The following is a 25,865-nucleotide window of genomic DNA, read 5'->3' as shown; positions in this document are numbered from 1 at the left end:
CAGTGGGGGCCAGCCTGTCCCACAGAGAGAGGAATGGACTGGCTCTCCTGGCCAGCACACTCCAGTCCTGTCCCCCAGGCTGACCCAATGGGTCACCATAAGGTAGGGGGCCCAGGGATCTGGACCCTTGGTGTATCCAGCTACTGTAGGGGGCTCTTCCAGGCCAGAAGGAAGAGCAGGGAGATCACAGACCCTCTCTAGCCTGGAGGGCATCAAGGCAGAGCAGGGCCCCCTCTGCCGGGCTCTAGGAAGGGAGGGAAATGCACAGGTTGAAGAACCTCCCAAATTCTCTCTTTTCTACTCCCGTTTTCGAAGGAAGAGCTCCCTCACTGCCCCTGCCCCCATAGGGCACAGCCTGGCACAGCTCTGCTCCCTAGGGCAAGGCATGTAAGAAGCCAGCCTGTGTGCCACAATCCCTGGGAGGGGCTCTGCAAGTCAGTTCTTGCACCCAGTGATGGTCAGCCATGGCTGGCAATGGCATACAGCTCCCCAGGCAATAACCTCCCTGCCCCCCACCCCCACCCCCAGGTTCCTTCCTGGCATCGCTCTGCAAGGGGACACGGCAGCCCCCACTCCCTCCCCAGCACCCCCCACCCCAGGCATCCACCAGCGAGCCCAGCTCAGCCCAGGCTGTAGCCACTTGCCCGCTCCACTCGCTTCTTCACGTAAAGCCCGGGGGGGTCCTCGGGGGGCACGGAGGGGGCCGGATCCTCAGGCTCCATCCTGCAGGCAGCGTCGCCAGACATATGCGTGCCCAGATCCTGGCACAGCCCTCCCTCTCCCTGCTCCAGCGAGGCACAAAGCCCCGGCGCCTTCGAGACACAGGCTAAGAAATCCAGCTGCCGGCGGGGCCCAGTTTGTGCATTGTCTCCCCTAAGCCGCCTGGAGACGCATTCACATTCTAATGGGCAGCTCGGAAACGAGACACAGAGCGACTGTAATCCGTGGCCTGGCCACCGCTCCAGCCTGCCTGCACAGGCCCAGAGGGGGTCGCGTGACCAACCCGGTGCCAGGGGGGTCTGCGGAGCAGCCAGTTCATGCTCAGCTGGAGACTGCTGGCCAGGTGTCTGCACCAGACATGGACAGACAGACGCTAGCCCCCGTCCTCGGCACGTCGGCAGACCCGCCAGGCAGCCAGAGAGCGCCGTGCAGAACTCCCCCAAGCAGCGTCACTACGGAGATTCAGAGGAGTTCAGTTTCGTTTGGTATTGGAGAGCTCCAGTGATATTCCCCCCCGGTTCTCCATCCTCGAGGGTCTTGATCTAGGACACTGCCCCTCCCCACCCCGCCCCCAAACTAATCAGTGTGAGCCTGAGGGGGTGGTTCATGAGCAGGGTGCTCCCCCTCCACACACACCGTGCCCCAGGGCATGTTGCCTCTGCAGGAGGGCTCAGGACACAAGGAACATATCAAGGCTCATCACTCCCTGACATGCTCATCAGCTGTGCCTCGGTTTCCCCATCTGTAAAGTGAGCACGACAACATGCACCCACCCCATACGGCGCTTTCGTGAATGACGTGCTTCGAGGTGCTTGATGTGTAGAGAAGGGGGAAGGGCTCTTACGTCTACTCCAGGCGGAGGTGTTTCAAACCAAGAGACGCTGGCTCATTTCCCCAGCGACGGCGCTCGGGGGGCAGCTTGCTAACGCAGCAGAGAAGGGGCAACACCTCAACAGCCGGTGGCACCGCTCTTCCCATGTCCACTTCTGGACCCTTACAGCACACGACCCCAAGAGACAATGGTAACTGGCACTTCAGAAACTCTACAGGTTTGAGAGACAGGCCGCTCAATACCCGGTGAAGGGGCCGCAGGGCCAATCCGAGCCTCCCCACAGAGAAAAGGGCCCATTAGCGGCTGTGCCTGTCTGGAAGTTTAACGCCCTGACTTCACCTTCTTTAAAAGACAGACTTGTTTCTATGCTTAGAAAATGCAACGGATTTTAGCCATGCAGCAGCCCCAGGAGATCAGGTCCGCTTCTTCTCCAGTCAGATCGGGTGAATCAAGCAGAGCTGGGTTCTATTCCCAGATCTCCCAGTGGTGACCTAGGGGTTGTCCCTCCCCCTCTCTGGGCCTCAGTTTCCCCATCAGTACAACGGGGTTAATATTATCGGTCCATATTTGCAAGGCATGTTAGGAGCACAGTACAAGAGGTAATATTAGAACTGATTCATATTTTTGTTTCTAATCTGTCCCTCTTCTCCTAGTCACACGCGCTCTCTCTTACGTCGAGCCACATACGAGCCTGAAACATACAGATTTGCTGGGTGTCCCGTTTGCTCGGCTCCCGCACTCTGCACCTGTTTGCTTACAGACGTCCTACCTGTTGCTGAAAATCCAGTTAAGCCATTATTTTGAACAGGGGCAGGAATCATGGGGAAAAGAAGAAAAAAATAAATTATCAGGCAAGCGAACAGATGAGCCAGATCACCTTGGGTCCTCCGGCTACAAAACGGGAGCTAGAAGGAAAATCATTTTTTCTCTTAAAAAAAAAAATTAAATTGTGCAATAAAATAAAAACCCAACAACAATACGTAATGCTTATTGGGCAGTCTGCCATCCCTACATCTCAAAGCACTTTACAAAGAAGAGTCAATATCTTTGTGCCTGTTTTACAGCTGGGGAAACTGAGGCTGCAGGTCAGTAGCACAGCTGGGAATTACCACCAGGACTTCCGACTCCCAGTGTGGTGCCCCATCCCCTGGATTTTGTTGCTGCATTTGCGACGGCGGTTACATGCATCAAAACCACCTCTGTGGCCCCAGAGAAGCCAAGCAAGGTTCCCGAGACCAAGAAGCCAGAGTTACCAAGCCTCAGACATGTAACCTTCATTTTCGGGTGCCTCCCATTCACATGGGGGGAAAAAGATTCCCAACTGCAGGGGCCAACCTGCTCCCAAAGAGATTTCCGTCAGTGGCACCAAGATCTGGTCCGCTGGTATTTCGAAGCTATTCTCAATTGTTTTCAAGTCTCTCCAGTGTTTATATCGTCCCAGCTTGGTGGAGCCTGGAATAAACTCAAGGGGTGACCCCGCCCCACCTCTCTGCTCATCTCATTATTAGTATTATTAAGTATTCTGTAAAAGGGGCCTTTTCCAAAGGCTCAGGCCCTGGAATGAACAAAGTTTACCATCTCCCCTAGCAACTGCTGCCTTAGCAACCAGGGATTCCTTCCATTCTTCTGCCCCGTTGCCACGGACACCAGGAATGTCGCTAGCCCAAAATGCTCCCTCCAAAGAAGATGAGAAACCCTGAGGGGGCTCGCGCCGCCCTGCCACAGCCCCTGCTCCCCCAGTTTCTGGGCTACAAGTGCGGAGATGCCGCCAGCCCCCATAATTTGGGGGTCTGGAATATAACGGTGCCGGGTTAGGCTGCACAATTCCCAACTGGCGTGCTGCCCCGGCCCTGCGGCACTCCGCTCTACCAGTCAGTGCCCCCTCGCCACTCTGCCCTTGGCCCCGGGGCTGACAGCAGGGGCCAGTTGGTGCCAGCTGTGCCGGTGATTTCACAACGGGGACACTAATCCACCAGGAAATGGACAGAGACCCATCACCGTCCGCAACTGCTGTAACACGGGCCACGGCAGCAGCACCAGCTGGGAGCACCTGCCAGTCACCACCAACCAGGACGACACTTGAAACAGTGACTGAGAAAGGCAACATGTTCCTCCAGGGATGGGCTGGGCTAGCAAAGAGGAAGGTTGCCTCGCAGATCAGGCACAGGACTGGGACTCAGAAGACCTGCATTCTGTTCCCGGCTCAGCCACCGGCCTGCTGGGTAATCTTGGACAAGTCATGTCCCCCCTCCGTGCCTCAGTTTCCCCACCTGCACAAAGGGGATAATGATCCTGACTTCATGGTTTGAGATCTACTGATGACAAGCACTATCCCAGAGCTGTGGTTTATTAATTATTATTATTTCCATTTAGCATGCTAAATATAGACATGTAGCCTCAGCGGCACGAGGGGCTAGCTGCCCCAAGTCCATACCGATGGCCGCAGACAGGATCATTCTTGAGGCGGTGAGCCTAAGTCCCCTTCCCCACTCCAAACTTTCTCCCTTCTCCCACTGCCCCACACTTGGGAACAGCCTAATGCCACCCCTGTCCACTCCTTCAAACAACTCCCAACCTTCGGCTCCCGCAACCGCCCCTGGGTTGGGGTCTATACTGTGACCTACTCATGCAAACTCCTCTGCACCGCATGTTATTAGCTGGGTGCAGTTCAGCTGCCATACAGCACTACAGATGCTATCTACACACCCAAGAACAGATGCAACCACCACCCACCACCCTCCCACCCCTGGGGTCCAGAGCCCACCAAGGGGCTCTGACCTAAGTGCTTTTCACGGAGATTTGTTACTGCACTTGGAGAAATCCCTGCACAAAACCTCCATTCAAGCAGCCCGACGGGTGGGAGTTGGGAGTGGGAGGGTCCCTCTGGCCCAACTTCCCCCGCGGGGCCTTCGCTGCAGCCGGAGTCGCACAAAGGACGCGACTCCGAGCCTCCGTTATAGCTGCTGGTTTCAAATCAGATGCTCGGTGTCACTGGAAGGGCCTTTTCTGTGGTTTAACCACCGCAGCCCACCTGGCTGTGTCGGGCGCAGGTCAGTATCCCATCCCCAAGGTGAGTGCCAAGGACACCGACCGGCTGCTATCCCAATCATTAACCACCAGGCTGTTTATTTCCTCTGGGACAAGTCCCAGCAAGCCCCGGTCACATTCCCTGCAAGAACATGCCCAGACAGGCCCGTGATCCCGGCGTGGACAAGAACACACACAACTTCCCTCGGGATCAGCCAACCTGCGTATCCCACCAGGTCACTGCCCCAGACGGGCCGCTGTGCACAGGGTCCCCCGGCAGGGAAACACATTGCATTGTGCGCTGCCAGTTTTGGTTGGACATGTTCCTGGAGGTTTCATCACATGACATTAATCTTTAATGAAAGAATTATCTCTAATGCCTGGAGACTCCAGGGCAATCCTGGAGGGGTGGCAACTCTACACACATTCCGGGCTAAAGCCCAGGAGAGACGTGTCACCGCTCAGCCCCCGCAAGCATGTTCCCACCTTGGCACATCAATGCAAGAGAGCTGGGACTTTCCGCCCAGCAGGAGGTCGAGATCAGCCAGGCATGCAACTGCACGGGCCCCCCTAGCGAGGCAGGAGCAGCCAAGGCCGCTGCAACAATGTACAATGGTAGAGAAGCAACAACCAGGAGCCCTCTCTCCCCCCAGCACTTACAGGCCAGGGCTGAGTTGAAATGCTGCACAGACGCTCTACAAGCTAGAAACTCAGCTGCTGTATGCCCTGCGATCCAACTATCAGAACATGCTTCCCAGCCCTGCTGCAGTTCTTAATGTGGTGGCAAAGGAGCATCATTGCCTGAGGACAGCAGTTCCCTGGTTCCTAACCAGCTCTCAGCTGGTTTCAATGTGTTTATGAAGGGGAAGAGTTGGGTTTAACACCAAGCGAGCTGTTCTGAGCACGTCGGCTGGGGAAGAGTCTCGAAGCGATGCGGGTCCCCACACCAGGTCGCCAACCCCAAGAGACCAGAGCCAAACCAAATTGAACCTGGAAGATTTGCTTCCAAGCCAGAACACACAGGGCCCCATCCCCAGTGTATGGGCCTCCTCCACACACACCCTCCCAGCACAGAGGAGGAGGCTCCAAGCAGACCCCTGGAGGTGGGAAGGGCGGATGTTTCTTCAGACTCAGCTGCCCTGCTGCATCTCACTAAGGCCTAATGACTAGAGCTGGGCAATTAACTGATCGTTCAGTTCACTGCAAGTAATGCCAAAAAATGGGGGGATTTGAGTTATTTCGAGTCACCTGAAAAAACAAGATTTTTCTAAATTTTCAGCCAATCAAAAAGTTGGGAAAAAACGATTGTGGGTCGATCAAAGAAACATGGCAGCTCAACGTTGAGCATTAAGGGGGGATATGATAGAGGTCTATAAAATCACGACTGGTGTGGAGAAAGTAGATAAGGAAGTGTTATTTACTCTTTCTCATAACACAAGAACTAGGGGTCACCAAATGAAATTACTAGGCAGCAGGTTTAAAACAAACAAAAGGAAGTATTTCTTCACACGACTCACAGGCAACCTGTGGAACTCCTTGCCAGAGGATGTTGTGAAGGCCAAGACTATAACAGGGTTCAAAAAAAAGAACTAGATAAGTTCCTGGAGGATAGGTCCATTAATGGCTATTAGCCAGGATGAGCAGGGATGGTGTCCCTAGCCTCTGTTTGCCCCGAGCTGGGAATGAGAGACAAGGGATGGATCCCTTGATGATGACCTGTTCTGTTCATTCTCTCTGGGGCACCTGGCATTGGCCACTGTCAGCAGACAGGATACTGGGCTAGATGGACCGTTGGTCTGACTCAGTATGGCCGTTCTTATGTTCTTATTTTCCCTTTAATGTTTTTGTCATAAAATTCAAGGGCATTTCAAAGCGAAAAGTTGAAATGTTTTGTTTGGAAAACGTCAAAAGGAAATGTTCTGACATTTTTAGAATTTTTTTCAGTGTGTTCCTCCCCCGCCCACACTTCAAAACACTTTGGTGAAATCGACTGGAATCGGCGGAATGTTTCAGTCAACCTCACTCGTAACTCTTTTGGGGGGCAAAAAATGTTTTAAATGAAAAGTTTTGCCCAGCTCCAGTGACAACCTCCCCTCCCCACGCATTACAAAGCCCCATTTCTGGCACAAAGGACTTCTCCCTGAGCACACAGCACCTGCCTGAACACAGACCTGGGGGGCGGGGGAGGATCCACTCCCATCCGGACAGGCATGGCTTCCCACACCTACCCTCTCGCTGATGGCGTTGTATTTGATGGCCAACTCATCGCGCTCAGCCCGGCTCTGCGCCAGCAGGTCCTCAACACGGGACAGCTCCTGCTGCAGGATGCGGTTCTCCTCCTGGAGGGAGAGCAGTGACGACATCTCCCCAGGGCAGGCTGCTGTGGGGAGAAGAGCAAGAACCGTAGCAGAGCAGGGCAGGATGGGCATCAGCGCTCAGCTGGGGGGGCCCACCCCAGAGCCACAGGGAGGCAGCTGCCTGGAGAAGAAGCTGGCCCTGTGGTTCTCCTAGCAGGGGTTCAGATCGCCCCGGTTTAAGGTCTTGGTAACAGGCATGACATCAACAATACGAGTGACGCGGCCGCATGGGTGATCACGCACATTCCATGTGACGCACCCATCGGTGCCACAGAGTGAGGTGGGGCTAGCCCAGCCCTGTCCCCTTCCTGCCGAGCCCAGGGCAGCGTTGCAGCAGGGAGTTCCAAGGAGCCCTCAAACACAAGACTCCCAAGGCAGTGGCCAGTGGCGGCACGAGATGTAGAGGCCTTTGTGGTAAGACAGAGGCAGGACTGAATACAGAGGAGATACTTTACAGAGGCTGATGGATAGAGGCAGGGTCCAAGAGGTGGAGAAGAAAGTGGGGTCGGGGGCATTGGGGGGCGGATATCAACTGAGGTACAAGGCAGCCGTAGCTCCTAGCCCCTCCCTGGGCTGCATCGCTTTGCTGCCTAAATCAGCGACCACCTTTGGCAGTGGGCCACCAGCGCACAATCCCGGGCATTGAAAGGGTTAATCTGGCTGTCATGGGTGGCCCAGCTCTCCCCTGGCTTGGTGGGCCCCACAGCAAGGGAGGTTTTGTGCGGGGGGCCACAAAGCACCAGTTTTGCCCATGCGACATTCACCTCTGCATTGGGGATGGGGGATTTAGCAATGCAGCTGCCCTGCTTGGATCCAGAGGGATCACTGCAGGCTCGGGTCTAGTCTCTGCAAAGGCGGCTACATTCTACACCATCCAGCCTTGGTCCTGAGGCTCCTGGCAAGCTACCAGTGCAGCCATCAGGTGGGCACAGCCCGGCAAGGGCCAGGAGCCGAGAACCCACCGAGAAGCTGCTCCTTGGTGGCTGTGGTTTAGTGTGGCCGGGCAGAACCCACGTGCTGCCGCAGCACGAGGCTCAGCCCAGTAGGCTATGGCGGTGAGCAGGTTAGCCTGATGGACCCGGAGAGCGGCAGGGGGGCAGGACTGCCACAACCCTACCTGGGCTGTCCTGCTCCGACAGGTTCTCAGCGACGATCTCTCGGATCCGGGCGAGCAGGCGGGTGGGTGGCTTGTCCTCAGAGCTGCTCCGAATGGTAAAACTCTTCCCCTCCCCTGAGGTCAGCACGCTGCTCTCCAGCTTCTGTTGGGAGTGAACACAGCAGGCTGAGCGCGGGAGCCAGGCTAGTTCTCCCTACGGACAGGAGCTACCCCAGGAGACCTCCATAGCCCATACAGCCTCCTCCTGGCCCTTCGTGGCCCTGTGCACCTTGGCAAATCCCTTGAACTCACCCTGAACCTTCCTGGGACTGCAACTCTTGCTCCCCAGATGGTCATACTGGAAGGCAGCCTTGCGCTGCTCAGACACCAGTCAGTCAATCAAGACACAATGCCCGGCCGTCCACCCCTCCTAACCAGCTGTGACTGGGATACAGGTGACTCACTGTGGAGAGGCCAAAGACAGGAGCGTGGGATGCTCAAGACTTCGTCTAGCTGGATTGGACCGAGGTCCACAGAAACGTCACAGGCAAAGCCAGCATGGAACCAGGGGATTAGCATCCACCCTGCTGACCTGGGTTCAAATCCTGCAAGTCTGGCGGGTTTCACCCTATCCCATATCCAGCCCTGCTGCAAACTCACTGCACGCACCTGCTCAGGAGAGGGCCAAGCCTGCAAGTGGCCCAGGACGGAGGATTGGGGCAGAGATGAGGGAGGAGCAGCAAGAACAGTGGTGGGCATGGGGGAGTTTACACAGCCCCCGGCTACTCTACACGTCCTTTGCTTTGCTAAGAACAAAATTCACCCCAAACAGGAGAGGAAAGAAATGTCAGCAGGAGCTGGGAAAAGGAAATATTGGGGGGAGGGAGAGATTTAGCAGCCCCTAACCCCCAGATGCTAGTGTAAGAGATCAGTGCCCCAGCACCCCCATGATGGGACTCAGCCAGGGACAAATAAATAAACCGAATCCACTGGACTTTATGACATCCCACAAAAATCCCTGGCAACACCCTCATTTGCCTCATTTCATCCTCATTTGCTTAAACGTGGCAGCATTTTTCCCAGGGAGGATGAGAGCACCTCTGGGGTCCTGGTCACATCCTGCCTGTCCTGGGTTCAGATCACACGGGAGAAAGTCCACATCAGGCTCCTGGGTCATTTCCCCTTCACTTGTCACCACCAAGGCCGATGGATGGTTGTTTCAGATGCAACGGGACCAACCCCACCCTTCCCTGAGGGAGATTCACGGGGCCAGGCCAGACCTGATAGTCACTGGGGTCAGGCTGAGAATGAGAGGACAAGAGGATTTTTACAGTCAGCCCCAATCAAGTGGGCGCCAGATCCTAGCCTCCAGCTCCTGGCCCTGGGGAGAACAATCCTCACATCCCATCGCTCGCTCTCTAGTGCTGGGCTGACAACCCAGGAGGCTGAAGTCCTCAAGTAGGGCCTGATCTAAAGCCCGCAGAGGTTGATGGTGGGTCCTTCGCAGGCAGGGCAAGCTCCCACCGGGACACCATCCATTCAATCCTCGGCCTCACCACAGAGGCAAAGGGGGCTGGAGGTGAGAAAGGTTTTCGTGGGGCGTGGAAATCTGAGCACTAGGGACCTGGTCAGAGACCAACCCACTCGCTTTACACAGGCCACTGAACAGTCACCAGGATGGAAGCAACTTCCATCGCTCCTGGCAGTTCAGAACCCAAACCGAGAGCTTGGAGGCAAAAGGCTCCCGGTTCCATTACCAAGCCCCAGCCCCTCCACTTACCCCATGAGGAGCCTGGATTTGGACCCAAGCTACTCGGGGTGCAGCTCAGAGCTGTGACACCCCCAGAACCCAGGAATGGGCAAAGCACTTTGCAAACACTTTTGAGGTGCAAACTCCCCAAGAATCCCTTACAAACACGATCCTAATCTCTCCCTGCCCCACCACGCCCGTCCCCGCCAGGGCAATACGGACAGGCATCCTTTACCCGTTGGCTCATCTCACACCTGAGAGCTCTACGGTATCTTCCAGAGAGACTCTCCCCCTGGCCTGGAATGGCTTGCACTTGGAGTCGGACCCAGCCCTGCCTCCGAACCTGGTTCCTTGGCAGCTTTCATTTCAGGGGATAAAAATAGTGCCCTAATACATTGTGGTGACCTGCACAGGGGGTAGAAAAGTTGGGCTCATGCCCTTTTCTGCTTCTTTCCCATTCTACGATAGATAGACAGATAGATAGAGGCCTCTAAGGGGGCCCTCCCCGGCTGTTTTTGTAACAGACGTCGGAGTTCTTGTCCACCCCGTTCCCACTGGAGGACTCTGCAGCCAGCAGGAGAACTTTGAGGATGATGCGATTACAAGCTTGAAACCGGAGCAACGGATGTTTTTTTAAAAAAACACTCATATAACTCCAATGCTTGGCACATGTTTGGAAGACAAACACTCCAGGATGGATCAAAATACACCACCGCTCCTTTAATAGCTGGCTCATACATCTCCCACCCTGAGTCTCTAGGTGTCCAAGCAACAAGTGGGAAGGCAAGATATAATATTCCAGATATTGTATGGTTAAAAAAAGGGAGGGGGGGAGAAAACAACCTTTCAAACTTCACCTATACATCCTAAAAGCTGCATCAGCTTGGCAGGTCACCCTTAAAGCAACCAGGATTTTCAAGGAGGCCCTTCAGGACTGGCACATACACTGTTGCTACCCAAACAGTCAAGTATTTGGAATATACCAGGGCCCTGATTCACCTCTCGTTGGCCCCAGTATAAATCGGGTTTCAGAATAACAGCTGTATTAGTATAAATCGGGAGCAGCCCCACTGCAAGCAGTGTGAAACCGGTGTGAAACCCGAATCAGGCACTGGGTCCCCCAGCAATTTTCACTGGCACTGGGAGGTGTAAAACAGCTAAATAGCCACAGCAGGGAGAGCCGGAGCCCTGGGCAGAGAGGGGGAGTCGGCGCCTCACTTACAGGCTCCGCTTGCAAGACGAGGAACCGCGTTAATCCAGGACAGCCCTGGGGTCCCGCAGGCCGAGTTTCTGATCCGGAGTGAGACCAGAACCGGGCGCTCCCCCCTCCCCGCTAGTCACTGCCCCGGATCCTTTCAGCTCCGCGTCTGGACCAGTCCCTCGTAAAAGCGAAACCATCCCACCAACCTGGATCACCGCCTCCAGCTTCAGCTCGGCGTCCGCTGCGCGCTCGGGGGCGCTCATGGGGCGGGGGGGTCCCCCCGAGAGATCCGCGAGCCCCCCACCAGCCGGCCCAGCCCCTCTCCCCGGCTGCTAGCGGCTCAGGAGCGTCCCATCGCCGGCGGCCACCCGCGGGCTCTGCCCCGGGGACAGCGGCTGCTCCGCGCCCACGGCGCCACAACCGGGAATTGGGGCTTAGGATTAAGTCCCGCTCCCGCATGTGACCCACGGGCAGGGAGCCCCCCGGGCGGAGGGCAGGCGGCCTGGGAATCCCGCCCCTTCCTGCAGCTCTCGCTCCGGGACGTCCTCCCCCGGCTCGGGGTCCTAACGCTCCCCGGCCGCCTGCCGGCAGAGAGCGGCGAGGCGGGGCCCGCGCCGCGCACACCGGGGCGGGCTCCTGGGCCGGCCGGCGCCCGGGGCCGGGGCGTAGCGGGCCGGCTGTCGCCACCGCAGGAGCCCCGAGCGCTGGGGGAGAGAGCGGGGAAGTGGAGTCGACGTTTACTGGTGGCCCCCCAAGAACTTTGGGGAGACGAGGATAAAAGGGTGTTAAAACGTGCTAAGCGACACGTTTTAAAGCGGAGTGTGCATAGGGTGAAGGGTTATACTGAGGCCAAGAATTCAAGATTCAAACAGGGAGTGGACATTTCTATCCAGATGGAGAATCTGCAGTTGCTATTACTGACAAGGAAAACTTTGGAAGGGGTATTCAGCCTCGTGCTTCAGGGCTTAAGGCAATCTCTAACTATTAAAGAGCAGGATAAGACCCCGTGTGGAGGGCAGTTTACCCCACATCTGCCCCCTGAAGTGGGGGGTCTTGAACAGTGGCGGATTAGCCACTGGGCCAACGGGGCCCATGCCCAGGGGCCCCAGACAACTGGGGGGGGCGTAAAAATGGGATCCCAACCCACTCTGCACACCCACCCGGCACTTCTGCCAGGGAGCCGGGTCAGGGCACAGGGGCTTGCCCCACTCCGCCCGCCCGGCACTCCTGCCAGGGTGTGGGGGAAGCCCATCCCCGTTTCCCCAGCAGGAGCATGGGGGAGGGGGCAGGGGGACTGCAAGTGGAAGGGGTGGAAAGGGGCCCCCACTTGCTCTGGCCCAGGGCCCCACAAAACTGTAATCTGCCTCTGGTCTTGAACCTTCTTCTGAGGCATCTGATGCTGTCCACTATCAGAGGCAGGATATGGGGACAGACAGACTGATCCAGTCCAGCACCTGCTATCCCTCAGCATCCTGGAATCTCACAGACAGCTTGGGTCTGAAAGCACCTTCCTTTCAGTAGCTAGCAGGAAACACAGATTCAAATTATCAGACTCTTACTAGTCAAAGGCTGATGTGACAGATTCAGCCCCCAAGAAGGGTCCAGAAGAGAAATCACCCTGCTAGAAAACCCAGCTCCTCTCCCAGGCCTGAGAATTTTGCTGTAAATCACACTATGCTTAAAAAAGTACAGTACTCTCAAATGTGTTCATTAACTCCTCCCCTTTCTGTGCCCCCTGCCACTAAGGGGTGGGGAGAATCAGACGAATACTTTGCCCTTCTCTGGAGCCTTTTGCCCAGGAAAAGCCCAAGGCGCTTTACAGATGGTAATAAAGCTGCACAGCACCCCTGGCAGGTGGATTGTATTAGACCCATTTTACAAATAGGGAAACCGAGGCACAGAAAAACAAACGTGGTTGGTGGGAGAAGCTGGAAATGGAACTCAGTGAGTCCATCTCCCTGTCTCCTGTTCTACCCACTAAGCAACACTGTCTTGAATAAAGGCAGCTTCAACCTAGCAACCTGGTCTCCTGAGAAGCCAGAGGGATGGGCAGCAGGATTTACAACAACCGAAGCAACTGGCCCAAAAAGGCCATTATCCTGACCCAATCAGGTTAGACTGCGTCCTCTTGCCTACCGAGGCACAGTGCATCTAAGGGTATGTCTACACTGCACCGGGCAGTGTAACTGCAGCTCAGACAGGCATGCCAGCGCTAATCCTGCTAGCACAACGGAGAATAGCAGGGGAGACGCAGCAGCACGGACCCGCTGTACCTGGGGCTCCCGCTGGGCTTGCCCAGGCCGAGCTGAAGCCCGGGCCACCACATCTTCACTGATTTCTTTAGCCGTATTCCTAATGGGCATGCCTCCCCGAGCTGCACTCCCACCTCCGACTGCAGGGTAGGCGTACCCAAAGACACAGGATTCACACGGTCTTTCTGGGCTCGCAGCTGGGACCCCGATTTTACACTTCTCAGCTGTCTCTGGCACAAGCATTTTTAGAAGAATTTCCCACTGCTGCACTAGTGCTGGGGCAGCTCTGCTGGTGCTAGCGATCGTGCAAACCCCAGCAGGGGCCTGTCACTGGTGTTACCACCACTGCCTCAGCTCACCTGCCCTCCAAGGGGACATCTCTGGTGTCACCAGCATCATCCTCCGCAGGCAAACCAGGGCGCACTAGGACCCAAGAGTAGCCTGGCTTTGGAGGGGGGGAAGGGGGGGATCAAGCCAATGGGGGAGAGGGATGGTGCTTCACCCAACCCCTAAGCAACCATCACTATGACAACTTCAAACCTCCATTCCTGTGGTAATACAAATGTGGGCAAACTCCAATGCTGAAGAATCCCGCCTTTTCAGACCTTGATCCGGCTAAAGCAGAAGAGAGGCCCTTTGATTTCAGTTTTTACTTTGCTAAACTTTCCTGGTAACTTATCAGTATTTATTAGTAGGGGGGAGGGATAGCTCATTCGTTTGAGCACTGGCCTGCTAAACCCAGGGTTGTGAGTTCAATCCTTGAGGGGGCCATTTAGGAATCTGGGGCAAAAATTGGGGTTTGGTCCTGCTTTGGGGGTTGGACTAGATGACCTCCTATGATTCTATTACAAAAATTAAACAGCGGGTGAAAATCAGTGCAAAAAATTAACAATTTTCAGGATAAAGATCAGATTTACTATCAGGAGAGGGGAGGACAGTAAAAAAGCAACTAATAGAAAAAAGTAAAAGTATTGAAAGTCAAAGCAGTTTAATATTGTGGTTTACTTCACAAATTGGACATGAACCGTATTTACACACATGCACACCCATGCGTGCATCTTCCACTACATTGCCTTATTTTAACAGACAGCCTCGTTTCTAACACTTCGACTGACTTCTTATTAACATAAATGCTCCCACCTAATGGAGTGATTAGATTTCCTTACCATAATCAGTATTTTCATGTACCCAAGTGGTCCCAAATTTGGCTGTAAATCAGTAAAAATGGAACAACCGCTTTTGTGAAACCTGGAAATGTTTCCATAAAAAAAGAGTAACTGAAAATGAAAGGCCCTAAGTAGAAGCAAAGGTTGGAAGAGCCCAGTGTTCCCCACCAGGCCATCTGTAGAGAGGTTAGGTTGGTAAGAATCCTTCCCAAACATAAAAGTATTTTCATCTTAAAATCAGCCTGTAAACTAAGAGAATCTCATACAAATAAACTGAGAATGAATGAGGTAGAAATTAACAGCTGCAGCTAAGCCCAGAAATCCTGCTGTCTCTGCTTGTCAGCATGTCTACACTAGAAACACCCTTTTCGGACACTGTTGTTAGCACTACCTATGTTGCCATGCTCTATACGTAGGTGTTCCTTTAGAAACTCCTACGACAGACAGACTGGTTCTGGAGCTGACTGCTCAGATCTCAAACACCCCAGATTTCATGGGAGAAATGGCAGACACTGGATTCAAACCCCCCAAAGGCTGTCCCGCCAGGTACTTTGATCCTAAATCAGATCTCAGGGCAGAAGAACCCTGATTTCTAGGTCCAATTGGCTCCCAGTCCAAGAGGGTGGAAAGCTCACGAGCCAGCAAAACTTCTGCCATTTGAGGGATGTGGATGATGGGCTCTTCAAAGCCACAGGATTTTCTCCCCCAGAGTCCCATCCTTACACAATGAAAGGCTCAGGTGAGCCTCCGGCTGAGTCCCACTGAAAGTCAATAAGGGCAGCAGGGCTAGAACTCTGCATGAGCAGACACAACCAGCCAGACAAACTGGGCAGAGCCAGGCCACTGTAGCCTCGATGCTTCCCACATCCGTGGAAGGGGGGTTTCTGTGGATGCAGTTAATCCACCTCTCCAAGAGGTGGTAATTCAGCTGACTGAGGAATCCTTCCATTGACCTACCTGCATCTTTAGTGGGAGTTAGGTCGACTTCACTATGGCGCAAAATTTTTTCCAGCCCTGAGCAACGTAGCTTGGTCGATCTGTTTTAAGATGTAGACCAGGCCTCAGTAACATGACCCGTGTGACATGACGATGAAATGTGGCCTCAGCTCGACCACCCTTATTATTATATTACAGTGGTGCCCAGATCAGGATCAGGGCCATATAGTACAGTGTACTGTACAAACAACATCAAGTCCCTAAACCAATGAGCTTGCAGCGTAATGCCCTGATCCTGCCCTAAAAATCAGGCAAGTGAGCCCTGGTGGTCACGCAGAACCACTCTGAGGCACCCGGGTGAGCAAATTGCAAGGTCAGGGCTCAATTTCAGACAAGATGCAGTAAGTGCCTAAGGCAGAGAGAGGGGTGCTCAGTTTACAAAGGGAAAACAATATTTTCCCCTAACTGCCACCCCTGCAGAATCACCCCAGACTCACAGTCAAGCTTGCCTCTCCTTCTCAGACATCACCAGGCATAGAGCTCCACCAGGTCACGTTCTGCCTTCCCCGACAGCTGTGCCAGGCCCACTGCTTTCAGTGGGGTTGTGCAAGTGTAACTGACCGGAACTTAGCAAACAACACACAAGGAATAATAGAGTCCAACTCCCCCCTCTGCCAGCCGCGTTGGCTCCTACAGGGAAACGGGAGTAAAAACTTATGTGAGGGTCTAACAAGTGGCGCAGTGATGCTGAGATGCCCCTGGGGCCAATTGAATGGGGGCCACTTGCCCAGATTCACTTTTTAGAGGAGACCCACATTGCAAACAAGGGTTGTGCTCTCAAGGTAACCAAACCAGAAGCCAGCGACTTAAAGCCCCACATAGATCAAGTACAGGTGTCACAGACCTATCCCTACCCCAACCCTTCTGCTGGCTTGACCTCAGCGCCTCTTCCCACAGGGGGCTTTGCGGACGTCCCTTGGGTTTACAGGCAGCACGGCTGACTCTCGACCACGTAAAACCAGCCCTGCTGACCTGAGGCGGGGATGCTCATGATATTGTGAGCTGACCCTGCAGGGCAGCCGTGCAGGCCTGAACCAGGGTGATTCTGGATCTGGATCCTTCCCGTGCTGTCCAAGGTAGGTTAGGGAACCCCCAAGGCCCCCCCCCATCCCTGCCTGCTCTGAGTTACTCTTTGCAAGTCCCCTCTGCTGGTAAGAAGCAGTGCAACAATTGAGCGTCACCCAAATAAACAAAAGCACCAGCAGCAGATGGCTCAGCAGTGAGATGGGTTTACGCAGAACAGACATCATGAAAGGAGGGAGCAGGGGGATTAAGGCAGGAGGCTTGGGATCGAGGCAGCCAAGAGTATCTGACTGGAACTGGGGAGGGTGGGGGCAAGGTCATGGGAGCTGAAAGATTGATGGGGAAGGAGACTGGGTTTGGTAAATCTGGACCCTTTGTAGTTTTGATCCAGACCCCAGCCGTGCTCTGGCCGGGTGATTACTGCTCAGTCTGTGCAAATATACTCCCTCTGTGCAGGCCTCCCCGCCTTCCGGTACCAGAATAGTTCACGACTGCAGTAACGCGCCCGAAGAAGCAGCATTAAGCTGGATGCTCACAGGCCTCAGGTGTAAAGGGCCGTAATTTGGGATAGCAGCAAGCTTTTGGGGGACTGTTTTTTTGTCCTGCATGTGTGCTCTCCAGCAGTGTAGCCTGGGGGCTAGAGCAGTGGCATGGGGCCTAGGAGACTTTGGTTCTGGTCCCAGTTCTGCCACTGGTCCGCTGAGTGATCTTGAGCAAGTCATGTCCCTGCTCTGTGCCTCAGATTCCCCTTCTGTGACATGGGGCTAATGATACTGAATCTTTGCAAAATGCTTAGAGATCTGCTGAGGAACAGCACCTAGCCCAGTGGCTTGGGATCCCACCAGGCTGCCAGAAGATGTCACAGATAACAACAATGCCAGGTGCGTGTTGCTAATTCTATGATTTAACCTTTCGGCTGCAAGAGTCCATCAATAAATCGATTCTCCCGACCCTGCGATGGGAGCCTTAGCTGTGATGGGAGGGGGAGGCGGGGAAGTCAATATCTTTTATTGGACCAGCTTCTGTTGGTGAAAGAGACAAGCGTGTGAGCCACACGGAGCTCTTGAGGAGCATTTCTGCCTGGATGTGCGAGATGCCAGGCGTGCCACTGAGACGGGCGGCAAGACCATTAGCGCCCTGTTGGTCACGAGGAACCTTGTGTTCAGCACCAGAGCCCCCCCGCAGTTGCAGAGTGTTGTATTTACGTGGCATGGGGGGAGCAAGCTAGGGAGGAGCCAGCAGAGCAGAGAAGAAGAAGGAGGGTTACAGGGTTACCAGTGGCAGGGCCAAACACAGCTGCCCCCTGCAGGGGTCTGGTCCTGCCCTTCCCCCTTCACAGATAGAGCCAGGGGGCCTCCTCCCACCACAACCCCCAGAGAGGGGGGAGACCTGCCCCTGGACACCCCACACAAATAGGGGTGCTCTGCCCTGCTGCCCCCACAATACCCCTGGGGCAGGGTCTCCACACATGCTCCATTAGTGAGATCTCCCTCCTTCCATGTCCCACCTCACTGGGATGCCTTGGCCCCATCCCACCCCTGCATCTGTCCCCGAATGCACTCCACATTCTCCCTTCCCAAAACTAAGGGGGTGAAGCCCTCAGGGTCTCCCCACCACCCCAGAATGCTCCCAGTCCAGGCCACTCTTGTTTTCATGGGGTCCTGCCCCATATACCCATCCTCCTGGCTCTGTGCACCAATGGCCCCTACACATGCATGGAGGACTTGACTCCTCTAAGCCAGTTTGGCCCTTTGGTACCACAGCGATGCATGTCCCGTAAAAAAACCTACAGTAGAATGAGGCCAGGCTGTGTACTGGAATCTTCAACCGGGTCCAATTTACATGCACAGGGATCGGGGCCACCCTGCATCCACCAGCACCCTGGTTCCGCACCAGCTCCAGGCTCATCCAGAGTGCACCGAAAGCCCAATCCGTGCCTGGGTTGAACAGCAGAAGTGCACATGCTATTATGAAACTGTTGCCATCTAGCATAGATTTCACCAGGGCTACTGTTGGCTTCCTTTAGTAGCCTGCTTAGCCCCCCCCATCTGCACTAGTCAGTTTCACTAATTTGGCTACCAGTCCCTCAATATCTTCTGTTGTGTTTGGCCCGCACATGCTTCAGATTATTATATATTATTTGTATTATCCCAATGCCTAGGAACCCAAGTCACAGACCAGAACCTCAGGGTGGAGGATCTGTACAAAGTTTCTGCCTCAGAGAGCTGACAATCTAAGCATAAGTCAAGAGACAAACAGCTGGATACAGACAGACTGGGGAAGTACAAGGAACCAGTGTGATAGCTGTTACTCAGAGCAGGGGTTCTCAACGTTTTCTTTTCGAGGCCCCCCCAGGGTGCTATAAAAACTCCATGGCCCACCTGTGCCTCAACTACTGTCAGGGCCAGCGTTAGGGGGCAGGAAGCAGGGCAGTTGCTTGTGGGGGGGGGGGACACAACCACGCCACAGGGGGCCCTGCAAAGCTAAATTGCTCAGGCTTTGGCTTCAGCTCAGAATGGTGGAGCTTGGAGCCCTGGGCTTCAGCCCCAGGCGGTGGGGCGGCAGCTTTCTGCCCTGGGCCCCAGCAAGTCTAATGCCAGCCCTGCTTGGCAGACCCCCCTGAAACCCACTTGCAGTCCCCGGGGGCCCCAGACCTCTGGTGGAGAACCACTGATCTAAATCATTGATGACGATCTAGAACAGAACCAGACCCAGAACTGATCCTTATGGGACGCCACTCAATATGCCCTTCCAGCATGACTGTGAACCACTCTCCGGGAACAGTTTCCCAACCAGTTATGCACCCACCTTATAGTAGCTCCATCTAGTACTCCATGGAACTTTCTATGTACTTACTTTCCTCAGCATTAAACAAAGCTTACACGTATCCATGAAATTCAATACCTTCTCACCAGATAACTTGATCACCATAGCTTGAAAGGCCTCAGTAACCGGACTACACTAGGGCTGGAGGTTGGCCGTGCCCGTTACTTTGCCGTTTTAAAGCTGTTAAATCCTCCTGAGCTTGTGTCGCCACGTAAGTCTTGTCTCCCGTGCTTGGCAAACTGCTCCGAGCATCACACACAAGGCAGATATTAGCAGCTGGGTTTGACAAAGCACTGGGCCATTCCTACTTAACTGTATCCTTCCCCTCGAAGGAGCCCAGGAGACCTGCCAGACTTCCGGGCATTTCCCCCCGTTTGGTGAGATCACTACAGCTCGTGGAACTGTTCGTTACAAACAATGTGTTTGAGGAATGCAACCATTTTTTCTGCTTGTTACTTTTCTGTTTGCATCGCTTTACAAATGTGTTTGCCATGAAAGCTATTTAACTAATAGCTTTTACAAACACCTAGAAGCTACAGAAGCTTTGGAGGAACTGTTCGGCTGCTCATTTGATATTCAGCTATTTGAGCTGTATGATTGGTCAGCAAAGGCACATGGTAATTTCTGTCCCTCTGATTGGATAACAGCTTTCATTTATCATCTACATTTCCCTTCCACTCCAAACAAGTTTAGTTTCTTGATTAAAGGCATCTCAATGACATGCCCTGAATTCAGAGCTCTGAAACATTTTACAGCAATAAAACTCTCCAGCAAGGTATTAAGATTTTGCATACAAACAATGCTTTTCATTTGTAGATCTCAAAGCACTTTACAAAGCAGGGTCAATGTAAGTGTTATCTATATTATACATAGGGGGTAACTAGAGCACAGAGAGGTGTAGAAACATGACCATGGTTATATAGCCAGTCAGTTGCAAGGTTGTTATAAAAATGTAAACGGTCAGTATTCGCCCTAAAGGATTTGAGAGAACTTAAATGATATACAGGAATCATTTTACATGGGGCAAAAATGCAGCCACCTTTGGGGTGGAATGTGGCAGATGTTCGACAGTCCACATTAACACTATAAAACAGTATAGGAAAGGAAATTTATAATGGTTTCTTCCCTGGAAGATTTAAAGAGATGGAATGTACTTAAAGGGACACCCGCTTGAATTTCTTTGAAATTCACTAGCTTTTTTTTTAAGCAGGATCCTTATAAAGAAAAACTGGAAGGTTTTAATCTGTTTTCAAAAAGTGCATCAGTGCCTTTTTCTACTCCTCAGCTGATTCTCTGTCCAGGAAGGGAGAGCGCCAAGGCCTGAGAATAACACTATTAAAGATGCTCAGGCCCCACTCCTATCCTCTCCCCACTTCCCCAAAACCGTCTGGTGGCCTCTTCAGCATCAGCATGGAAGAAATGCAGAGCCCAGCATTAACATGGGATCTGCAAAAGAGTCCCCTAGCTCCGCCACAAGTTCTCGCTGCCACTGTTCCTAGCCCCCTGCATGGAGCTTGGAAAGTAAAGAAGGAGCTTCTCTTAGCCATTGCCCTGACTCGATGGAGAAGGAACTGTCCTGCCCCCAAACTCAAACTGCAGCAGCTCTGGTGCTATATTTCTTGGCCAACACCCAGCTGGGGAAGAGCATGCCGGTGACCCCGTTTCCCTGCCCCAAACAGTTTACAGTCTACATAAATTTGTTCTAATTTAAGCCCTGATCCCACAATCCCAGACCTGTGCTAGTGGACACAATCCCAGGATGTGGCAACAGAAACCAAAAGTGACATAAAAATGCTCCATGCATGAGACAGGAAGCGAAATTAACGATTAATCAACCAGTGAAACCGGCTAGGCATGAAGCACTGCCTCCAAAGAGAGAGAAATCTTGAAGCGTTGGCTCGAAGCTTGTTCACTTCTAGCCATCAGGTGATACCTGAGAACAATACACGACCCATTCTCAGACAAAACGGGGCCCAGGTTAACCATGTTAGAATTTGGCCAGGACACAAGCGCTAATGAGCATAACTCCCGCCAAAAAAAAGAAAGAAAGAAAGAAAATAGCGTCTCTGGCTTTTTAATGACAGGTTTCAGAGGGGCAGCCGTGTTAGCCTGTATCAGCAAAAACCACGAGGAGCCCTTGTGGCACCTTAGAGACGAACACATTTATTTGGGCAGAAGAGAAGTGGGCTCTAGCCCACAAAAGCTCGTCTCTAAGGTGCCACAAGGACTCCTCGTTGTTTGGGCTTTTTAATAGCAGCATCTCATGTGTAAAGCCCCCTACGACTGGGCCAGCAGTAACTCAAAGGGAAGAGCACCACCTAGAGAATCGCCAGGGTTGTGCCTTGAAGGTCTCTCAGCCAACTGCTGACCCAAGCCTGGCTCTGCTTAGTTTGAGTGATCGCACAGTACCCCAGCACCAGGTGGTATGGCTTCAGACTGGGAGAGCTCTACCCAGGGAGAACCTCAGCTTGCTTTGCCTTGGCTAGCAGACGGCATGACCGTTGGCCAACAGCAGTGCGACCAACAAGTGCTAGTGACTGTGAAAACGAGGGTGCGTAGACCAAGCGCACACAGGGGTCTTCAACCTGATAGCATGAAACTCATCCCCATCTCCACTGCTGCTTACACCATTGCTGGTGGAATACAGGTTCAGCCGCATGAAATGCTGTAGTGTAAACGCACCCTCTGTGTACCGAACAAAGATGGATTTTGGCTCGGGATAAAACTGTATTTTGATTTTATTTTAGAAATTGCTGGAGGTGTTTGGCCAGGGAGACATTTCTGTGCAGCAGCCAAAAAATCATGCACCGATAAAATCCTTGCTCTTGCTGAAAAGGCCTCCGTCTATGCCCGGGCTACACCTGACCTTCCAAGAGTCCGAACCGTCACGTGGTACAACTCCGGGACGTTTGTACGCACCGTTCACACATTGTCGCCTTTGGATTTCACAAAGGGAGATTGACACCCTGACCAGGTTTCCTTCTGCAGAGAGGGGTTGGATCCACTCTCCTTCCCAGCGTTATGTTTAGCTGGTGGGGTGACCCAGCAGACAACAGGCCAGTTGCAGTTAGCAAGGTCTGAGAAGCGTTAATAACAAGACATCAAACGGCTGCAGCAGGAAGGGCGATGGGAAGTTAAACACCCTAAGAATCCCTCCACTGTCTGCAAAGCAACCACTTTCAGAGCCCTTTCCCTGAGCACCTTCCCAGGAGGTGGAGGGAAGCTGAGCTGGATTTAACCCCTCGTTCACCAAGCACCAGGTGGCCCCTGCTCCCACCACAGCCAGGGAGCACAATTAGTGTTAAACCTCACGCTCCCCTTCCACCTTCACGCCCGTACTCACCTGTAGTGATCGCTCTGTTAGGTTGCTCTGGGGCTTGCTGGCGTGTTGGTTACTCTCCCAGGGCTGGTTACTATAGAGCTGGGCACATGCTGCCAGTACTACGTGACATTCAGGTGAGGTCTCTTTTGTTGGACAAGGTCACTGCCGGCTCCAGCATGGCCACACTAACCCCTTGAATTCCTGCTGGTAACCAGGTACCAGGAGCCCAGCCGCCCACATCATAACTCAGCCTGTTGTCGTACGTACTGCCCTCCTTAAGCTCATTAGCTGGTAGGGGTTATGACTCCACAGGGTGCTGGTAAACAAAACCTGCCTGCCCAATCAGTGACACATTGCTATAGCAGTCAGGTTTTTCCAGGACTTGCCAGTTTTTGTTCATAAATTTTGACTGGGCGCGAAGGGTTCTCTCTCCCCAGATGGCTTCAGTGAACTGGCCAGTGGTATAGATTAATCACAACTGTGATTGTGAACATGTCAGTAACAGTGCAGGATGCTAGCTGCCGTCATGGATTTCAATTCAGGACACTTGCCCTACCTCCATTCCTCAATCACTGTTCTTTGGCCCTGGCCCACCCAGACCCTTTCCCTGTGCCGAGGAAGGATTCAAATCCAACCTTAAGACTCACAAGTGACAATTCTTTAAATCCCAAACTTCTAGTTGGGGGTGGGGAGGGAAATGACATCTGCCAAGTATGACTGCTTAGGGTCAAGGGCTACAAGATAATTCTCCACCCTCCTCCCAGTGATCCGTGACAGAGATGGCAATTTCCTGCAACATATTTGGGAGATCTCACTGTATAATGTTTATGCATCACTATGGTCCAGGAGTTGTCAGGAATTCCATGGGTGACAGGAACCATGGCTCCACAGGGACTAGGAACAGTGTGGGGGTTGGGGGGGCGATTGTCAGGTTTGTAACACCTCCAGAGAGGCACCACCTCCTGGGGAGGCTCACTTGTACTCAGGCAAACTGGATTCTCCCAAGTCCAGCAGACAGAGAGGCGCCTTGGGGATAAATAGCCGGGGTTTAAACTGACTCGGGGCCTTTTTTCTGATCCAGCCAACAGACAGGACCTTCTCTCCGAGGGGAGGGCCCCACTCCTCAGGGGAGAGGTGGAAGGACTGACATGGACCAGAATCTTTTTGGAGATAGGGGGTGATCTCTGGTAAGCTTATTAGCATGCACGTAGGTTCTTTTATTGTTTTTAATGTTTTCTCTGTCATGCTTTTACCTTAATAAAGGTGCTTGCTTAGAAAAAGCTGTGTTGTAACATACAGACATTGGCAATTACCCTGTTCATAACCTTCAAAGAGTAAGCAGAGCAGAGACACTGGGCTCTAAGCACTCTGTCCTGCTGGGTATCACAGTATAGGCAGGGAACTGCAGAGCCCAGAAGGACCTCTGTCAGGAGGGAGAGACGGGTCTCTGCCCAAGAGAGGTGACAGCTTGTGGAGCCCCAAACCCTTAAAGGGCCACACCATGTGATGGGGAGGGATGACCAGTGGGAAGTACTGCCCTTAAAGGGCAGATTACCCTGTCACCTGGCCCACTCACAGTTCACAGGTAAGAGTCTCCAGGATCAAGGCCTTGGACTGTAAGGTCTTCAGGGCAGAGACCGTGTCTATTTGTACTGCGGAGACCTCAGCAGTTTTGGGCACTAAGTAAAAAATTGCTTTCACTTCTGGTGCAAAAGAGGGTCAAGCCTAGAGACACTGCATGTGGTCTGAGACTCACTGGTCTCTAAATAATCCAGCAGGACTCACGGGTCTCTAAATAATCCAGCAGGATATCCCAGGGCTCCAGGATTCTCCCAACCCTTCTCCCTTGCTCAGCATTAGCAGATGGGGCAGAGGATTTGCTTGTCCAATCAGTCCAGACCAGTGTTCCTCTCACACTAGTTCTTTCAAAGCCCACTGAACACAAAGGAAGAGTTTCCACCGGCTTCAGCTCAGGCCCTGAGGAGGCTCTGATCTCTCCCCAGCAGGAGGCGCCAGCCAGCCAAATGACACATTTTTCCCCGAAGTTCCCATCTGTGCAGGATTCTCACTTCTGCTCTCAGCTCCTTGGCAAGAGACAGATGGCACTGCCCTCACTCTTGGGGGGGTGAGGGGGTTTGATACTTGAAGACAATGGAAGCAGGGTAGGGTATATGCCAGATCAACGCTACTGGTGGTCATGTGCTGCCTCATGAACGCTACACTCTGAACATTCCACCTAATTCATTCTTCTCACCACCACAGGAGACCACCTTGCCAGCCATAACGCCAACTGTTCAACAGACCCCATCACCTTGTCAGGTTATTCGTACCCTTCATTCCACTTGGGTCCTGTGTGGTTGTGCTAGATGTTAAGGTCATTGTTATTCAGCACATTTCTACTGTGCCTTCCCCACATGCCCTCAGACCATTGGCAGCTGCCTTGGTATTTCAGTGCATATACTTCTGGTACCCAGCTGCGCCCCTCTCTATATCAGGAAGAAGAAAGAAGATAAATCAGGGAATAATTCCCTACAATCACAGCAGAGCCTGTCTAATTCATGTCGGATAACTCTGAAAAACAAACAGGAATCATACTTACCCTCAAAACATTTTATTGTTAATTTAATGTTACATTTCCCACCTGTTTTTCCTACGTGCTCTTCCAGTGGCTCAAAGAGGCAAAATTAAGCACATTCTCGGGATTTTTTTTTTTAAATACCAGAAAATCAAATCCTCATCATCCAGTTTGAAATTAAAAAAAAAAAGACAGACAGACAAAGTTGGAACACTTAAAAAAATAGCAGGACTTCATACTGGTAAAGGCCTTCACCTCGAAATAAATAGATAAGAAAATATTTTTTTTTTAAAAGAGAAATCTTAAGCCCAGCTCCATAAAAAAGGCAACCATAGCTCTGTCCTTCATTGCATCTAACTATGTCAGAGACTTAATATCAAACCATGAAAACTTAAGGAATTTCAGAGTTTTGCTCAGTTACAGCTAATTAACCAGAGTAGTCCAATTAACAGCTTTTCCCCATCAGTTACCTATTGTAGTTAATCTAAGTGCTCAGAAGCTCTCAGGCCATTTGTTAGCACCTTTCAAAAAGGCACGTCTCAGTGACAAGGCAGCACTTCAGAAGACATGCACCAATTTGCTGTAGAAAAGTCTTGGCAAGGATGACACAAACAGTTCTTGGCAGCATTAAAAGGTCACGCTGTCTCTATATCAATCCCACTGTCCTTCCTACTGCCAGATGGGGAGTATTTCTTCCGCCACCACCCCAACAACAAACTATT

General features: G+C 52.8%; 1 protein-coding gene across 9 annotated transcripts in view; it reads right to left on the bottom strand.

The window, feature by feature from the left end:
* CROCC (ciliary rootlet coiled-coil, rootletin) overlaps positions 1 to 25,064 on the bottom strand; it is a 78,652-nt gene extending 53,588 nt beyond the window's left edge. For 2 of the 9 annotated variants that reach the window (XM_073316699.1, XM_073316700.1), the window contains exons 1-3: positions 11,190 to 11,547; positions 8,054 to 8,195; positions 6,808 to 6,959 (exon numbers count right to left, since the gene is read on the bottom strand). In XM_073316699.1, coding sequence (XP_073172800.1) covers positions 6,808 to 6,959; positions 8,054 to 8,195; positions 11,190 to 11,246 — 351 coding nt within the window. In that variant the 5' untranslated portion in view covers positions 11,247 to 11,547. Of the gene's footprint in view, positions 1 to 6,807; positions 6,960 to 8,053; positions 8,196 to 9,130; positions 9,334 to 11,004; positions 11,026 to 11,189; positions 11,548 to 22,589 lie in introns of those variants that run through there. The other 7 variants (XM_073316691.1, XM_073316694.1, XM_073316697.1 and 4 more) reach the window with 6 other exon arrangements.
* Positions 25,065 to 25,865: the final 801 nt, after the last annotated feature.

The sequence above is a fragment of the Lepidochelys kempii genome, chromosome 18 (genome assembly GCF_965140265.1).
Source record: "Lepidochelys kempii isolate rLepKem1 chromosome 18, rLepKem1.hap2, whole genome shotgun sequence".
NCBI lineage: Eukaryota > Metazoa > Chordata > Testudines > Cheloniidae > Lepidochelys > Lepidochelys kempii.
Note: the sequence above shows the minus strand (reverse complement) of the source record. Positions and strands in the feature narration are given on the sequence as shown.